We start from the raw sequence: 19,975 nt of genomic DNA on the forward strand, positions 1-19,975 counted from the left end.
TTTGTTCTTTAAAAAATGACTTTGCATGAATGAATAAAGAATTGATTGATTATAGTATGTTTTCCCAGTGGCAAATATTTCATGCATGTTCAGAATGATAAATAAAGAGGAAAATGAGAAAATACTAATGAAGATTTTGCCATATTATGGTCTGATAATTTAAACTGTTTGTTTAGCTGTAATTGGTTCAAACTTTAGAAGTACAGAACAATTTGCAGATAAGACACAGGTAGGCAGCAGCAGAAACAACATCCATTTTTTGATGTATTTACATAAACAAATCTGCTTTGAAAATCCTTAGTTGAATGGTCTGATCAGCTGGTAAATTGTTTTTTCTTTATAATTTTGTAACAGTATAATTATGGAGTTTCTGAGTTTTAGATAATTGGCATGGTTTTAATTTCAGCATTAAAACAAATCTAGTGGATTCTTTTTTCAACAGAATAATAAAATAAATAGATAGATTACGCTGTAACTTTATCATCTCTGATTACCGACTGGAAAAACCAGTGGACTGTCTGTACCTCTTGTGGAATTTATTTTTTGCTGTCAGAACGTGCTACACTTACATTTTTGTGCCATGTTGATTTGTCTAAACATCATATATTTTATGAATGAACTTTAAATTTACAGCATGCATTATATCATAGCACAGGATATTATGTAACCAAAACTTAATTATATAATTAGGTGATTTCTTTGTCTGTCGAAATTTAATCCTCTGCTGTTGTTGATAAAAATTGATAATAGCACTGGAGAGGGGCATCAGTCAACACTATCCCCTTGGCAGGGTGATAAATGTTATCTATATATGTTTGATAGGCAGATTGTGGTGTTTTTTAGCTGTAAACAAGAGGCATTAGGTTGTTTTTCAAATTTCGAATTGTTCAGCTTAAAATAAAAATGTTATTTATAAATAAGGAGATTATGGTTTCCAGTAATAAACAAGAGGTCCCAAGTTGTATTTCAGCTTCAAACTGTTCTGCCAAATATGAAAATGTTAAAATTGTATTAATTGTTGATTTGAGGCCTGAGGCTATATTATATATCTATAACCTTATATGGATGGATGGATTAGTGTTTAACATCCAGCCCATAGGGACTTTAGACATAAACACTTTTCTTTTCTATGTGATCACAATAGAAGTCCAAGAGGCCTAAAGTGTTAATTTAGTATAATTTGCTCCCTATGTTCTCAATTTTCACAAATTTAACAGGCTTTCAGGCAAATTTTAGTCCATATAAAGCCATTTTTATGTTGGCATTAATTTTGAACTCTGAAGGAGACACAGTTGATCCCATTCTTTGATTAGCATTTTTATAAAATGCATACTTCATCTCCTTATTTTTATACTGTTAGTAATACATGTACCCATTGGTATAGGAATAAATAACAATAAAAACATACCTATGTAAATGAGACAACCCAACAAATTTAAAACACTAAGTATGTCATCTTTTTTGTTTAATAATTTCAAAATATAATGTTTGTATATTTTCAGTTCCGTATTTCATTGGTGATTACCACAACAGAAGTCCTGTACACCAAAGAATCGGAAATAATAACAACTTTACCACATGGAGGTAAGTGACGGGGCCGGGTTTGGTCAATTTATTGGAGCAAGTCAATACCATATACTGTATTCAAAATCCATGAGATTTGGTATCCCGTGAATATTGATAAATCTTCTTTAGTGCAATAGAAGAGCTGCGTATACCAAAATTTGAAATCATTACAATACTACCTCATTAAGTGTGTTAGTGTGGAGGAGGGGGTAATTGGAGTGGTTGTTGAGGAATTAAGCTTCAATAGCAGGGCTGTATAAAAAATCTGAAATCATCAAAACCCTTAAAAATATTCACATTCAAGATGAAGTCTCAGTTTCTAAATAGATTATAGTTGACATGATAAGGGCAATATGTAGTTCTTAATGTGGCACCATTTTTAAACCCACTAATCAATCAATCTTGATTTGATAAACAAACAGCTGCATGTTGACCTCTGGAGTTTTATTTTTTTTGCATTGTCAGTTTACTGTCTTATGGACATATATTACCCATCTCCTTTTCTTTTCCATATTTATTTCTAATTATACAGTTATTGCATATAGACAGCTATTTTCTTAAATTTTCCTTTGATCTTTCTGTATAATAATTTCTTTCTCACATGCTACTCGAGTGATTAATTAAAGTTTTCTTAATTGAGTAGAGAGAGAATGTATGACGTCATAATCCTGCATCATTGATGTTGCCTAGGAAAAAATAAAGATACACAGATTATCAATGGCCTTTCAAACTCGCGGCTCAGTTCAATGAGATTGTAGCACTGAAATTCCCTCTTTTTTGAAGAACCATCAAAACTCTATAAAGAATACTAATCATTGCATGTTTATCTTTTTGTATATGATAATTCCAATATTTTCAAGTGGCAACTTGCACTATTATTATTTGATCATTGAATGAAGACAGATAAATCAAGAAATAGGGAAAACAACAATTCACAAGTGAATATATATGTAAATATTGTGATAATGTGGAACAACTGTTAATCATTTTTTGTCACCAACTGTACGGTAATATTTAAATTGGTAGAATTATGTGACCGTCTTTTTTACCCTGGAGAATGGTCTATAGTGCATCTTAGTGCTAAGACATAATTTTGTATTCTCTTAATAATTTTTTTTTTACGTTAGTCATTTGGAAACCACAAATATTTGTTTAGGGACTGAATTTTTTTATCAAAATATTGGTATATATATATACCCATATGCCTAGACATTTGTGTTAGTGGAGTAGCATGTGAATAACCTCAAATGTTCAGGATATCTAATATTATAGTAGGGGTCTCTGAACTCTTAACTTATTTCTCATTTCTTCAAAATTGTTAAGAGTTCATTTGCTCTACTCGTTGTCTCACCTTCCTTTTGTACGATTTATCAATATTTTTGTAATTTAATTTTAGTTAATGATAAATTTCCTGAATAGATTCACATGCTTTCCGAATATTTTGTTTGGAAGCTTTGTATACAATACCTTTCCGTCATCATTGTCAGCTTATTTTCGACTTGTGAGTTTGAATATCCCTTTGGTATCTTTCTTCTCTCCTTTGTATCCTGTTCGTCCTTCTGTCCGTCCGTCTGTTCATCCGTCTGTCCTGCTTCAGGTTAAAGTTTTCGGTCAAGGTAGTTTTTAATGAAGTTGAAGTCCAATCAACTTGAAACTTGGTACATATGTTCCCTATGATATGATCTTTCTAATTTTAATGCCAAATTAGAGTTTTGACCCCAATTTCACGGTCCACTGAACATAGAAAATGATAGTGCGAGTGGGGCATCCATGTACTATGGACATATTCTTGTTAGTATTGAATTTAGTTATGGTAAATACTTATGATATAGAAATAAGAAGATGTGGCATGATTGCCAATAAGAAGATGTGGTATGATTGCCAATAAGAAGATGTGGTATGATTGCCAATGAGACAACTCTCCACAAGAGACCAAATGACACAGAAATTAACAACTATAAGTCACCATATGGCTTTCAACAATGAGCAATGTATGTTTACACAATTTTGGCAGCTAGATCCCATTTATTGTCTGTTTGAGTTGCTCAAACTATTTTTGTCAATATAACCGAAATATAGTCAATTGTCATACAAAATAGAGATTTATCTATCTGTAAAACCTGGCTAAACCCCCCATTTTCATCTTCAGATATATGACACTTGTTTCCAGACATTCCATTGGATGATGCATAGTCAAGTGTTTGGTTTTGTCAGTTTTTATAGACTTCTAGTTTTGGATATACAGTGGAGATCAGTATTTTTGTTATAAAAACCCAGAAACAGCAACATGTCTGTGATAAAAATGATATATTATAGCAACATACAATAAGAAACAGCACTTGAGTTAAAATAAGGTGAATTGTACTGTAGTGCTATATTCTTGCTTAACTTTCTTTCAATTAGGAACATAATTGTACTGAAAACAGCCTGTGACTCTTTTAAAAAAAAATCTTAAGAGTAAAAATACTTTTAAGTCATGAACATTTCAGATTTAAATTTTTTTTGTGAAAATAGTAGCTGAATTAATAAAGTGCTTGTTGAAAACAAGTTGTCAAACAAATAATGTTTTATTTTTCAATTTTATAATTTTTTGAAACTACTTGATGGCTCCCTAACATATAATTTAGTGAGGAGACATTTTGTTTTTGTCCTAGCACAGTCAGTCTGTCTGTGTCTGGAAGAAACAAAAAATTTCAAGGCAAAATCTTTCACTTTTACATGAGAATTGAACAAAACTTTTACATCTTAAATAGATTTTATCAATTTTTGCATTGTATGCAATTGTCCTGAAAACTTTAAAAGAAAGAGAGAACTGCAAACAGCAAGATGAGTAAAAATTGACAGAATTGCTTATTAACATTTTCACATGTGCATTGATAAAGTTTTGTCTGTATTGAATAGTTTTTAAAAATTACTGTTGCTTTGTTACTTAGCCAGGAGGAAACAAAGTTGACTTTAATATTTGTGTCAAATTAACTGATATTCATATTGTTTACTATGATTAATCTCCCATTTTCGTCTATTGTTCAATAATTGCAATTATAAATGCAAGTTCTCTGTTTATTTGTCTGTCTGTCTGTCTGTCTGTCTGTCTGTCTGTCTGTCTGTCTGTCTGTCTGTCTGTCTGTCTGTCTGTCTGTCTGTCTGTCTGTCTGTCTGTCTGTCTGTCTGTCTGTCTGTCTGTCTGTCTGTGTCTGTCTGTCTGTCTGTCTGTCTGTCTGTCTGTCTGTCCGGCAAATCAGTTTTCCACACTTTTTCTTCGTGCTTGAAGATATTTATTTGATATTTGGTGTATTGTTTCATCATGACAAGTTACAGATCAAGTTCAAATTTATTTCCGTTCTGATGATTTTGTGCAGAGTTATGGTCCTTGGACTTAGATAATTCATTCAGTTAATCAGTTTTCTGCACCTTTTTTTTTCACTCATGCTTGAAGATATTGATTTAATAATTGGTATATAGTTTTATCATGACAAATTACAAATCAAGTTGGAATTTTGTACTGGTCTAATGATGTTGTGCAGAGTTATGGTCCTTGGAAAATTCACTTAAATAATCAAATCAGTTTTACACAAATTTTTTCATCATGCTTGAAGATATTGACTTGATATTTGTTATATAGTTTACGCCATGACAAGTTATAGATCAAGTTAGCATTTTGTTCCAGTACAATTAAGTTTTAACAGGTAGGGGACTATGTATTGCCATGCAATACTCTCAGAATGCTTGTTTTATATGTTATCATTCATATTTGTGTGTTTTTATTTCTAAATTTTTTTTAATCTTAAGACATAAAAACAAGAGAATAACATGGTCTAAATAGGACACACAGTATTATAGGGTTATTGCATGAATATTGTCCTGAATATAGATTTTTATATTGCATTAGCACCGGGGTGCAATATATATATTATACCAGGGATGATATTATACAATTACTGTCTTTTGATGAGGTAAATGTGTGGTTTTATTGACTTTTGAAAAACTGATATTCACTGAGGCCAACGGCCGAAGTGAATGTCACTAGGTTTTTTCAAAAGTCAATTAAACCACATATTTACCAAAAAAAAAGACAGTAATTGTTTTATTCCATGTTCCGAGCGAGAAAAATATGTATAAAATAACAGTTATTTACCAAAACCAACTAAACGTCAAACATTGTATTGTTATTATACACGTAAAAGCATGCGACGTTTTGCACGGTGAATATACTTTTTCCGCAGATGAATATATATGCTAATTTTTTCAAAATCCTATTCATAAAGAAAAACCTACTAAAGTTCTATCAATATGGAATAATTGGTTTTATTGACTTTTGGAAAACTGATATTCACTGAGGCCAATGGTCACTGATGACGTCACTTTATATTCAAAGCTCTATTTGCACAAGTGCAATATGATATATTCTTGCGCATCAACTTTTGGTAACATCCTGTATGAAATTCGTTGTTGCTTAAGTCAATAAAATCTGACATAAAGAGTTTCTATCTTTAATTGCACTTGAATTTGCTTCAATCAATCCATTAGATTGATGTCATGTTTGACGTGATATTCCGTACCAGTTTCATACTGCTTTGGATTAATTTGCATTTTGAAGATGAATTTTAATTGACGAGGGATATTTGTGTCTGTGCCTGCTCCTTTAATATCACTAAGAGGCTATGTATGACACTTAACATTTGACAGACATTGTTGATATAAGAAATCAGCTTGGGTTAAAATCTTAATTATTATATAATTTTCAATTAATAAGATTATGGAGTAGCAGCAATAAAATATAACTCGCACGTTGATTCTCTGATTATAAGCAAGCACTGCCTCTTGGGAAATATTTGCTCAAATTTCATAGCAAATTACATTGATAATTCTTAAATCATGCAGACTTCTGAGAATATGGTTTAAGTCAGACGTCATTTCTTTTTTGAGTTTTTTTGCAAATTTCTGAGAATATGGTTTATTAGTCAGATGTCATTTCTTTTTGAGTTTTTTCGCAGACTTCTGAGAATATGGTTTAAGTCAGATGTCATTTCTTTTTTTGAGTTTTTTCGCAGACTTCTGAGAATATGGTTTAAGTCAGATGTCATTTCTTTATTGAGTTTTCTCGCAGACTTCTGAGAATATGGTTTAGTTCAGACGTCATTTCTTTTTTAAGTATTCTTCAATATGGTTTGACTTTTAAATTTTTTTTTTAGGGGAATTAATGTTTAATGTTTTAAAATAGTTTGACATTCAAACACAAAACAGTCAAGTATAGTCATTGTAAATAATTTGCACATACTCAGAATTCTATGTGACTCTCAAACAAGGAAGAGCTAGCATTAAAACCAGGTTTAATCCACCATTTTCTACATAAGGAAATTACTGTACCCAGTCAAAAATATGACAGTTGTTTGATGTGTTTGAGCTGATGATTTTGCCATTTGATAAGGGACTTTCCGTTTTGAATTTTCCTTGTAGTTTGGTATTTTTGCTATTTTACTTTTCAGTAAAGCTACATGCCTAACCTAGATATTGATAAGACTGCATTTACATTAAAGCATTTGTTGGAAATCACAATTATTTTCAAATTTCAAGCATAAGACTGCACATGAATTACTTCAATTTAAGATTTTTCCTGATCCTCACAAGCACTTATACATAATAGTGCATTTGAATATGAGTTTCTTGAAAAGTATGAAATATAATGGGCACAACTAAAATAACTTAAATTTCAAATTTTTCATTTCCACATGCTGTTTGGACATGTTTTGGCGAGACTATAATTACTAAAACCCTTTGATGCAAATTTTGTAAACAAACAACTTGAAATATTTAAAATGAACAATCAGAATGTTTTCTGTCAATTAGGTTAATATCCATGAAGTCTATTTGTACAATGAGTGCAGAACTTCCTAGAATTGTTGATTTAAGTAGAAATTAAGTAAATTGTCTAATAAACCTCAAGCCTTAGTGCTTCCTTTAATTTACAGAATTTTAAATGATTTAGATGTGCTGTTATCTTCAAATTTAAACATTTTTTATTTAAGATAGAATAAATGCATTAAATGAATTTTTATAAGATTAAGGTACTTAAATGGAGGTCTATAGTTAGTTAACCTTATCACTAGGCCAAAGCAATTTAATTTGAATTTTTTTGTTTAGTGGAAAATTAACCCACAAATTGGGAATTTTTTATAAGTGCAGCTTTTGCATGTTTTTAACTAGATTTTTTTTATATTTCAACTGACAACGCCAGTATATGGGTATGAATGACCTTTATCTTCTAGCTGAATTGATCAAACACCCTCTTTTGGCTATTGCAAGTGTCAAATTTGCCCCAAAATATAATAATGTAATTATATATTTTTATAGTTTTATGATTTTATAATATTATAACAATTTATCACATTCAATTTTTGAGCAACTGTTAGTATCAACTGGAGCAAAAATTTTTATAATATTGCTAAAGTTATTTTAACAAAAATGTTTCCATCAATCGTCATGTGTGTTACCCCATCCCCACCCTGATATATTGAAGAAATTTATGGAGTGATGGGGTTTTTCATTTGTCATCTGTTTTTTTCAGCACCGTCTGCTCCAATAATCACAGAAATTTCTGCACCAACATGCTCTGTTATATCGTTGTCATGGAAACCACCAGTGTATACCAATGGGCATCTACTCAGTTACCGATTATACCTGAAACCCATCAACAACAACGATGTCCATGACACTAGTGTGGAAGTTCCTCCCGATGTTACATCCTGGACCTTTCGTCAGTTAAAATCATCTCAGGAGTATATTGTTGCCATGACTGCAAGAAATCAAGATGGTGAAGGACAAACAGACAGAGCAAATATGACAACACCAAGTTCAAGTAACTGTAAGTAGTTTGTGATTGGAAACTATCTGTTGTCATGGTTTCTTTAAGCCGAGACCTGAAAACTATTTATTTTACAAACTATACTTTTAGAATTGTATGTATTTTATAAAATTCTCAGTTTATATCTAGGCTTTTGGTAATAAGAAAATTTATAAAGCTTTGCCAAAATGATAAAAAAGTATTTATTTAGCATTTGATTTTAATTCAGAAATTTTAAATGGTCCAATCATAATTTTACCAAATTTGACCAAGTGGCCTCTGAATTTTTGTCTGTCTTGAACATGAATTGGTCCTGAGAAATGGATAAGGTGGCTCCTTGTTACATTAATTATGATTTTTTAAAAGGAGGAAAAGTACTCTGATTTCTTTTTTTTTTTTAGAGAATATTGGAAATAGCAGTTATAGATAGAATAAACAGAGGTTCAAATTTACTTTAAATAATGAAAGGTCTAGGACCATTTGAAATTTTCAGTGAAATGTCCTCCATAGGAATTTCAATGGTCCTATATAAAACATCAGTGTAAAGAATGGTAGGTCCTTGACTTTTGTAATTCAATAATGAAAAGTCCCCTCTTAGAAAAGACAGGTTACGGGCCTCAGACCTACACTAATTTGAACCCCTGATAAAGAAAAAGTAACAAATGTATTTGATTGGAAACCGTAGAAAATGCTTCTTTGTTAAATCAATTGTTTTTTGTAATGGTAAACCTTATTGAAACTGTTACAGAAGCTTTTTAAAAAGATTGCTAGCTGCTTAAATCAAAACAGCTTAATCAGTGTAGCTTAACTTTACAGTTCCACTTGAGCGAGTTTTATATTAAAAGCACCAATTTTTCCAAAGAGCAATAATCTGCTTGGCATTGATCATCTGCAAGAAAATTGGTTAAGAGTGGAATGATTGCTGTTGTACTCATTATACTGCTTTACGTCAACATTTAGCACTCTGCAAAAGAATTCTTATGTTTTTTTGTTGACGCGTAACAAACACAGATCTTAGAATACCAAAGAGTAGAACAACTAGTACATACTAATATTAGTATAGAACATACTACCTATCTATGTACTCTATAAAACTTAATGACACTAATTATCATAGAGAATGCTCATTTGCCAACATCTATGGTATTTAAGTGATTCTATTAACAATCTCAAGTAATTTGAGGCAGGTGTTACCTGAGAAAGAGGGTAAAGTCAACATTAGTAGATGAAATTACTAAAACTGTGACTTTTTTTTACCATTTGCTTGTTTTAGGCTTTGATAATAGAGGAAGAGGAGGGGGGGGGGGGCAAAAACTGCATATTTTATATGGTATTTTGTCTGTCAGTCCGGCAAATCAGTTTTCCACACTTTTTTTCTTCATGCTTGAAGATATTGATTTGAAATTTGGTATATAGTTTAATCATGATAAGTTACAGATCAAGTTGGAATTTTGTTCTGGTCTGATGATTTTATGCAGAGTTATGGTCCTTGGACTTATAAAATTCACTCAAATAATAAATTTTCCACATTTTTTTTCACCATGCTGGAAGATATTGACTTGATATTTGTTATATAGTTTACACCATGACAAGTTTTAGATCATGTTAGCATTTTGTTCCAGTACAATTAATTTTCAACCGGTAGGGGACTATGTATTGCCAGGCAATACTTACAGAATGCTTGTTTTTACTAAAAACTTTGACTGAAGTATTGCACTGATTAGAATTTTGCTATTACCGAATAGTAACCTGATCATACCGCCTTGTAGAAATTGTCTCCCCTTGGGTTTGTGACCTGGTATAGAAATTAGACAACTAATGGATGGGAAGTTACGTGATAAGGACTTTATAATCCATTTCTTAATTGATTGATTGTTGGTGTTTATTACAACTTTCAGCACTCCTGGCTTCTATCATGATGGCTAATTTTTATGGGAGGAGGAAGCCAGAGTACCTTGAAAGAACCTCCCACCTGTGGCAGGAAAACAGGCAATCCTAGTTAAACACACCTGCCACAAGCTGTTGAAAGAACCTCCCACCTGTGGCAGGAAAACAAGCAATCCTAGTCAAACACACCTGCCACAAGCTGTTGAAAGAACCTCCCACCTGTGGCAGGAAAACAGGCAATCCCAGTCAAACACACCTGCCACAAGCTGTTGAAAGAACCTCCCACCTGTGGCAGGAAAACAGGCAATCCTAGTCAAACAAACCTGCCACAAGCTGTGTTAAAACTCACAACTAAATGTTGACAAACTGTAGATGAACTACTACCCCTCAGCCACTGTGGTCCCATTTTCTTTATTGGAGTATAAAGCCAAGTAAAGGGAGTACATAATATCAAAGGGAGCAGAAAGGTCAACAGAAGGTTGCAGAGCATTGTTAAATGAGAGCACATCCATGTACATAGACTTAAATTTTAACTACATCTCCTGATTTTACTATAAGATATCTATTTGCTTTTTAGTCGCTCAAATTTTATTAAGATATGGAATTGTTTAATGGAATTGTTATGATTAATTCATGAAAAAATATAAAAATTAAATAGTAAAAATATTATTTAAACAAATACTCCCTAAGTCACGAAGCTATTAACAGATTTCCTTTCTCCCTTGTGTATTATGTAAGGGACGTTTGTTTCTGATAAGCTTTAAACAATAATACCATGTTACATAATAAGCTCTTACTTAAAATTACAAAGAAACAGTTTCAGAAACAATTACACTTTAAATTGTCTGCTTTAAGTAGAAAATTTAAGATAAATTCTTGGATGCACTGATTTATTGATTTTAACAAATTGACAGAATCATCTGAATGTTTCGTTAATTAAAAGGGAGGTTACTCTTTTAGGCATTTAAAGATTTTTGAAAAAAATATGTATTTATGAGACAAATTCCTGCTTTAAAAGTTCTGCTGTTGGTATATAAAAAAATTGGAATGAACTAGGGCAGGTAGGCACAAAAAAATGAGAGAGTAGGGTCAGTTGGAACATATTTTTATTCCCAACTACTCTAGTAGAGGGGCATTATGTTTATCCGTCTCTATGTCTGTCTGTCTGTCTGTTAGTCTGTCAATCCTGTATTAGGTTAAAATTTGGGGTTATGGTACTTTGTGGTTACATCAACTTGAAACTTGGTACATACGCTCATTATCAAATGATATGACAAATAAGGATTTCGATCCAGTTATTCATGGTTCACTGAACATTCAAATGTGATAGTGTGAGTGAGGCCTGCGTTGTCCTTTGGACAAATATTCTTCTTTTTTTTTTAAATTCAAGCATTTTATACTTCGTTAATCTGCAACTCCTTGAAAATGGCTAGATACATTTCAAGCAAACTTGCATATTCTTCTGCAGGACATGAAGAAGTGCACCTGCTATTTTAAATTTTGATCTGTGTGATCTCTGGGGTTTCCTATACCAAAACATGGACTTAGTTTTCTCATCCTCTACTCCTTGAAAATGGCTTAGCAGAATTTAATGAAAATGGCGCCAATTCTTCAATAGGATATAAAGTTGTGCACTGCTATTTTAATTTGCTATCTGCTGAAAACATGGAATTTTGTGCTGATATTATTTAAGGACCACAGGCAAACTCATGTATTCCATGAAAGACTCAATTATTAAAGCTTAAGGATGTTTGCTACTCTGTTTCAAAATAACAAGCTTTTTAAAAGGCGGCAATTATAAATTGATAGTATATAAAAATGAAACTTAAAATGCAGAAAAATTAGGCGTCAGTAGCCTTGTTTTTGAGATATAAGCAATTGAAAATTTGGCGGGAACTGATTCTCTTTAGATTTTTCGTACATTAAACATTGGCACATTATTCCTTTCAAAAACTAGGATTCTATGATATTTTCAAAAATAACTTTTTAAACAATATGTAATAAAAAGAAAAGTAGAGGTTTTCGGGCAAAATATTTTATTGGCACTACATGGATAAAACTAGAGGATTCCAAATATCTGACAACGAGTCAAAAACAAGTGTAGTGAACATCCTTAAAGTATCATTTTTATATATTTTTCTCTTGAATTATCATGCAATTCTCTGTTTCAACGTAAAGTTTCAATCACAAACACACACAATCAGTTAGTTACATCGCGAATCATGTAAAAATAATAATTAATGTTTTAATTTGTTTATGGAATTACATGTCATGTAAAACATCATCAGAGTTTGTTATAAGCCATAACTTATACCAAAAACCAATTTGAACAACTGTCAGAGTTGTAAATTGAAATTTGTAACAATTAATATTGTTGAGTTGATTTTTGGCAAGTGTAAATTGAGGGATTAGTAGACAGTTTGAAAATTATCGTAAAAAAATGGTATTTACTCAGAACTGAATTACTTTTGAATATTTAGAGTAATTAATCAAATGTTTGCATAATCGTTATCTATCTGAAGTTTTACAGAATTATTTTATTTTTTGTTATATCAAGTCTTATATCAATATCATGCAATGTTTGTAGGCAGGGTTTCTGGAAATCCTTTAAAACGATCATATATTTTTAGTAACAAAAAGGAGTTTCAAGGTAACTAGAGTAGAATGACTTTGTAAAGTCTAAAATTGAGGGCAAAAAAAATTTTTTTTCAAGTGCTAACCGTTTTTGGTATCAGGCAATTGTTCAAAAGAATTTTGTAAACAGAAGAAGAAGAAAAAAAACCAAAAAACTAAGCTCACAAAAAAATTATTTTAAATAAAGTCTAGGAAATCTTAAATTAAGAATTAAAATATGAAATAAAGAGTAATATCAAGCTTTTTGTTTGTTTTTCAAAGCATTGTTTTAACATTTAGTCATTGTCACGTGCAGTCATAGCTGTTGTATTTTATACGGAAATAAAATATGATATTGTTTGTTGTCAGCAAAACAAAATTACGGATTCTAATGAAACATACATGTGTTGTAATTATTTATACATGTTAATAAGATTGGTGCACAATGCAGCTCCTAAAGGGATGGTGCGACTAATTTGCATGTTGATGTCAATAATGAAAGTAGGTTGATTGATTGATTGTTTCTTAATCCCACTTTAGAACATAATGGCTGCATAATATAGATATAAGAAGATGTGGTATGAGTGCCATTGAGACAATTCTCCATCCAAGTCAAAATTTATAAAAGTACACCATTATAGGTCAAAGTACGGTCTTCAACACGGAGCCATAAGATTAGAAAACAGATATGAGTTGAAGTGAAATTTTTGGATGGGAGACTTGGTTATAATTCATTATTTAGCACTTTCAGTGAGGACAGATAATTGAAATATATTAGATATCTTTTCAGTACAGTGAGAAATTCGTAAGTTTCTATCTTTGAAAAATGATTTTTGGCACTTTAAGGGAAGATAAAAAAAAAAATCAGCTACATGTGGGACATTTCTCTCCAATAAAAATGTGTGCCGTGTAAGATAAAGTATGTCTTAATGGATACTCACGACACCTATAAACAAAAGGGAAAACACAATTTGTCAATAGATTTAAAACGAAAAAGGAAAAATAGATCTTTAATGGCTTTACTTGCTATTTTATTTAACAAGAATGGATTCTTTAAGTACATACTGTTGTCTCTAAATTGATAAGAAAGCTTCTATTCAGCTATAATTAGAAAATAACTGTCGATTCTTTAATATTTTTGGAATACCAATTTTCCCGAATTTTGTGTCAGGGGAATTAATCACTTGTTTTACTTTACATAAAGGGGCGAAAGGACCTTTTTTAGGAATTTGTCACAATTTTGGAATATTCAGTTAAATCTTCTTGAATTTGGGAATTCAAGATTCCATTATATCATGATGTGGGGAACGTACGCATTTTGTCATGGGAATTTTGGCATTTGGCATTTATTCTCTCTAGAATTTGAGGATGAGACCTCTATACGCTCTACATAGGACTGACAAAGACACCCTCCTAAGCCCTCTACATAGAACAGACAAAGACATCCTTCTACACCCTCTACATAGGACTGACCCTCCTACACCCTCTACATAGGACTGACAAAGACACCCTCCTACACCCTCTACATAGGACTGACAAAGACACCCTCTACATAGGACTGACAATGACACCCTCCCACAACCTCTACATAGGACCGACGAAAGACACCCTCCAACACCCTCTACAAAGGACTGATAAAGACACCCTTCCACACCCTCTACATTGGACTGACAAAGACACCCTCCTACACCTCTACATAGGACTGACAAAGACACCCTGCCACACCCTCTACATAGGACTGCCGAAGGCACCGTCCCACAACCTCTGCATAGGACTGACAAAGGCACCTTCCAACACCCTCTATATAGGACTGACAAAGGCACCCTCCCACACCCTCTACATAGGACTGCCGAAGGCTCCATCCCACACCCTCTACATAGGACTGACAAAGACACCCTCCCACACCCTCTACATAGGACTGACAAAGACGTAGGAAAACTTGGTTAGCAGATAAAATGATTTTGCTGTATATCACAACCCTAAAACAATAGATTTTTTTGTAAATATTTCTATGTTTTTACTTATTGTAGCCCTACAAAAACAAGGAAAATAAGATTTGTAGAGATCAAATTATGGCTTAAGTTATCAAGATTGCACTGACGATGTTCATCTAACTGTCTTCAATTGGAACAGCTTCTTCCTGCTTTTGGCTCTTTGTGTTAGCTATTTAGTTGCTACATTAAGAGTATTTTAGACTAATTCTGAGTGTTTTCTATGATTTCTCAGACTAAGTTCTTGAACTTTACTCTATTTGATAGATATATCAGACGGTTGCAGGATGTACAACATAAATAAACAAATATTGGCGGGAAGAGGTCATATCTATATTGGATCAGAGATATAATATCGCTACAGAAATCACATCATGTTGAATTTGGACATTTTAATCTCGTTCTGTTGATCTGTCTTTGATTGGTTGGTATAGATTGAGGTATTAAGTTCACTACATTGTCACTTCATATCGCAAATTTTCTACGAAGTACTGCAAATTTTCTACGAGGTACCATTCTTTATGATTTATTGATGGAGCATTTACACAAGATTTTTGGACAAACTTTCATTCTTCATGAGTTATTAGTACAAACACAATCTTTGTAAGAGTTATTATATTTGACGATTTATTTATATTGCTAAAGATTGGATATAGAAAAGGATACATACAAAATAAAAACAAGTTTGCAAAAGAGTACTATTATTTATTGAGTTCATGGCTAAGATCGATATCAACACTTTTATAACTCTTTGTGCAGAAAATGTAGACAGATATGTTCCCTTAGCCTCACATCATTATTTTACCATGGTAAAATCCTCTGTGTATAATTGGTTCTTTTTTTATAATGTTATAGTGCATTATGTTTTAACATTCATTATGTTTCAACGCCTTGAGTGCAGGAGTTTGTAGGTTTTGAACAACAGCAAAGTAAAACCAAAGACTTTAAAACTGGTATTTGCTGCTTCTCCGCTAAGCATGCGGTATTAAGGATTTAGAGCAAAGATGGGTTGGCTCAGAGTCAGAATAATGTGTCAGGGTAGGGTGACATGTCTTCCTGCAGACTTTTACCTTATTAACTAGCACATTAAAATCCGGCTTAATGTGTCATTCTTGTACAAAGCAGGGTTAATTACATATTACTTTGAAATGTTCTCGTCCTGAATATGCATTAAATTTGCCACTGAACGTTAAACTAAATAAGCCATACGTAGTCATCATCAAAAGCAAAATTGACTAAAAAAAAAAAAAAAAAAAAAAAAAAAACTAAGAGCAATAATTAGAACTTTAATACCAGATTTGAATTTTATTCAATGAGGTATTTAGGACAATTCAATTATAATTGTCAGTTTTACATTTGTTGTATTCCAAAGCTGCTAAAATAATTGGCAAAACAGTGGGCCTCCTTAGGGATTTAATGAAAAAAGACTCAACTTCAAGACTTCAAATAGAAACCGCATAGAAATGGAATAAAGTATTTTAATTTCATAGAGTTAAATAAATTAGTGTAATGTATTTTTTGTAAGTGAGTTAGTAAAATAATCAGTTCTGTAATCTAAAATTCTGAAATTAGATATTGAATCAATTTTCCAAATAATTGTTCTGGGTTTATAAAGAAGGAAAAATTCAATTATAAATAGATACAAACTGTAATTTAGCGAATTTTAAATTGATTGTTCTTAGATGCATAAAGAAGGAAAAATTTGTTTATGAATAGATACAATTTTTAATTTGAATTAAACAGTTGTGTTACTCAAGTAAAATGTTACTGCTTTTGACATTTTGGTAATTGGTATTATTTGCATAAAGTTAAACAACCTTAATGGAAACGATATTCAATTTTTAGTTGACATATAAAGGCATTATTTGGTTAAAATAACATATAATTTTGCATAACAAATTTTTTTTCCATGTTTTCAATTTGTTTGCAATTTTCATTTACATTGAAACAAGTTAAGTGAACCTGAATGTTCGATTTAAAATATTAGCGTGATTTTGATTTTGGCAGACGGGAAACATTATTATCCGGGGATATATCTTAAAAGTATGTAGATTAGATTAAAGTTCATTTCAAACTTAATAAATTTGATGTCAATGTTCTGTTAGCTTTCCTTTTATCGATGACAATACATTGTGAATATAAGGAGGAGTGTGGTATATGTCAGTGAGACATTAACATACCAATACCAAAAATATCTAGACATTTAGAGGTCAACAGACTGTCTTCAGCAAAGAACAAATCTCTGTATCATATTTGTCAAAGATTTATGTTTAGTTATTCAGAAACACAGCTTATCAAAGTGTTATTCCAATTACAGTTTAAGCAACATTATGGGTGCCCCACATATGGTGCAAGATCTCCTTACCCTTCCAGAGCACCTGAGATCCACCAAGGTTTTTGGTGGGGTTCGTGTGTTGTGTTTTGTATAATGTTGTTTATCTTTTGGTCATTATTTGTTTTTTGCCATGCTGTATTGTTGGTTTTCTACTTATGAGTTTGAATATCCCTTTGGTATATTTTGCCTCTCTTTTAAGCACATGTTTTTGTTCCCATTATCAAAGCTGATGAAATAAAAAGCAAATTGTCTGCCACAAATAGATTTGCAGGAGAGGATAAGATGGTTAAGGTATTCAAATTTAAAAAAAATGGTTACCTAAGGATTTTGAGAATGTGTGGAATATGTTTTCTCATGATTTCCGATTATTTGTTTTTTCTTTGTTAGTGAAGCCTCTTGTTTGTTGACAATTTTGTCTAAAAAGTTTTCATCTTTTTTCGTTATGTAATGCTTGGAGCCTCTTGTTAATTGGAAATTTGTGTTGGACTCTTTTATCTGCCCAGGTGTTCTTATTTAGTAGTGTGTCATTGGAGCCTCTATTTAATTCAGAACTTTAGTCTGATCTTTATCAATCTTGTGTTTTTATAGTGCATTGCCTCCTGTTAATCTATAAGCTTGTCAGATGTTTATCAGATTGGTATTACTGCACTTTTGTCATTGATACGTAAGTGATAGCCAATGAGGAAGGAGATCAAACAGATTTATCTCTAATCAAATTTCTCTGTTGACTTAAAAAAGCTTTCCCAGTTTAGTTTAGTTAATAAAGTTTGAAAATCTTTTTGAAAATGATAAAAAAAAAACAAAGAGATTTATGGGTAAAAACTTAATAAGTTTTTTTCTGATTTTAGGTCAGAAAAAAGAGAATTCAAGAATTGAGTCTGGTGCATAGTTTAATGCAGGATTAAATATCCTCATGTTTTGGTGATTAGTTAGTAGAAGGAACACAAAATTTAAGTAATTCAAAAATATTAAGTTCTCGGCCATTTATTCGCATTATGAGATGGAATTCTGATTGGTTGCTCTTGAAACCAAATTATATTGGAAATTTGAAAGTTTAAGTGCAATAAACCCAAAGGTTTAATTAACAACTGCATGTGCATTGGGATTTTACAGTTAAAATTAAAAATAATTTATAAATGAAGAAAGTACAAATTAAGCACATTTCAAAAAAAAATTGTTTTTCTGTGGCACCTATAGTTTTCATTATGCATAAAAGAGACTTGAAAGTGAAGATATTTGTAATTTTTTTAGAAAAATAAAAACTATCTTAAAGTTTAGTTTTTATCTTGAAATTAACATATGTAACTTTGAACTTAAACAAAACAAGGTTAATTACCTCCCTTTGGTGAACACCAGGGAGTGCAATAGATCATTTACCATTCAAACATATGGAGTCCATCATGACATCTGGCATAAGAAAAACATAGAAATTAATATGTTTTGACTTGACTGACACTTGTTCATATGTACTGAGAAATTATTATGTACATTTTAGTAGGATATAAAATGAACCTACTTGTGAGGTGAAATTGCTTCAAAGTATATAACAACTCCCCTCTCTTATCAAGAGCTTTGTCCCCCTTTTTGCAAAGACATGTTTTTTTACAATTTTTCCATGGACCATTGACACCAGATTTGCCCTTGTTCAAGCAGATTTCAAATTTGGGTAAAATTTCAGTCAAGCACTATCAAATTCTGCATATTCTTTGTATTGTTGATTTTGAGTTTCAAGTTATATTTACAAACACAAGTATTGCTAACTGTTCAAATATTTTAGCCAATGACAAAAAAATTGTAAGTTAGTGAGTATAATTTTCAAAACTTGAATTCTAGTTTGTCTTATGTGTCCAAAACATATTGATGTGTAAATGATGCTATGTATATGTAAAATTGTTGTCTGTATAAAGTAATGAAAAAATGACATCTTTAAAATGCTGTCACAGGTTAGATAATTAAAAAAAGAGGGAATTGGTACCACAGGGGCTATAAAAAAAGAGCAGACCAGCATGGTCAAAAGGAAAAGGCAAATAGCAGTCCACAAAACATGACACAGAAAAAAACAAGGACTGTGAACCACAAATCTCACTAAACCAAAACAAAAACACAACACAAAAACACACCACCAAGGGAGCTACCATTTGATTTTTATGGGAGGGGGGGGGGGGGGGGCTAGGATGAAAAATTTTGTCCTGCATTTTTTTTTAGTTGTAATCTCTGTCCTGCCTTTTTATTTTTCACTTTATTCGGTCCTGCCTTTTTTTTTATTAGTTTATCTTGACTTTTTTTACATAAATTGTCATCCTGTTTTTTTTTTTTTGCCAAGTTGCTCATCCTGCCTTTTTTTTTTACTCAAAACTCCTGTCCTGCCTTTTTTTCAAATTTCATCTTAGCCCCCCCCCCTCCCCTAAAAATCAAATGGTAGCTCCCTAAGTTGATTTTAAAGAAACTGATGTTTGTGTTGCTGTCTCCTTGACATCCAGTATTATATTTGAAACATATTTCTGTTTAACCATGTCATCTGACTGCCTGCTATGTTCCTGCCTGACCTTGCCCTTGCCTGACAGTTGTCAACTATAAAAACTACAGGATTGTATTTGACAGATGGCTGGTTTAATGGCCTCCTTCCTATCATGCCATCTTCAGCATGGCAGCTCTTAATTCTCAGGTTGAAAAAAAAAACAACCAGAAAGTTTGTTTAACTGGCAAATTTAAACTGTGAACAGTGACTGGAAAATTATTTTG

At 31.9% G+C, this 19,975-nt stretch overlaps 1 protein-coding gene across 1 annotated transcript in view; it reads left to right on the plus strand.

The window, feature by feature from the left end:
* LOC127726614 (proto-oncogene tyrosine-protein kinase ROS-like) overlaps positions 1-19,975 on the plus strand; it is an 89,653-nt gene that overhangs the window by 6,259 nt on the left and 63,419 nt on the right. The window contains exons 2-3 of the mRNA XM_052234032.1: positions 1,503-1,584; positions 8,132-8,428. Of these exons, the coding sequence (XP_052089992.1) occupies positions 1,503-1,584; positions 8,132-8,428 (379 nt within the window). The remainder of the gene's footprint in view (positions 1-1,502; positions 1,585-8,131; positions 8,429-19,975) is intronic.

This window comes from Mytilus californianus, unplaced genomic scaffold (assembly GCF_021869535.1).
Source record: "Mytilus californianus isolate M0D057914Y unplaced genomic scaffold, xbMytCali1.0.p SCAF_18, whole genome shotgun sequence".
In the NCBI taxonomy this organism is placed as follows: Eukaryota; Metazoa; Mollusca; class Bivalvia; order Mytilida; family Mytilidae; genus Mytilus; species Mytilus californianus.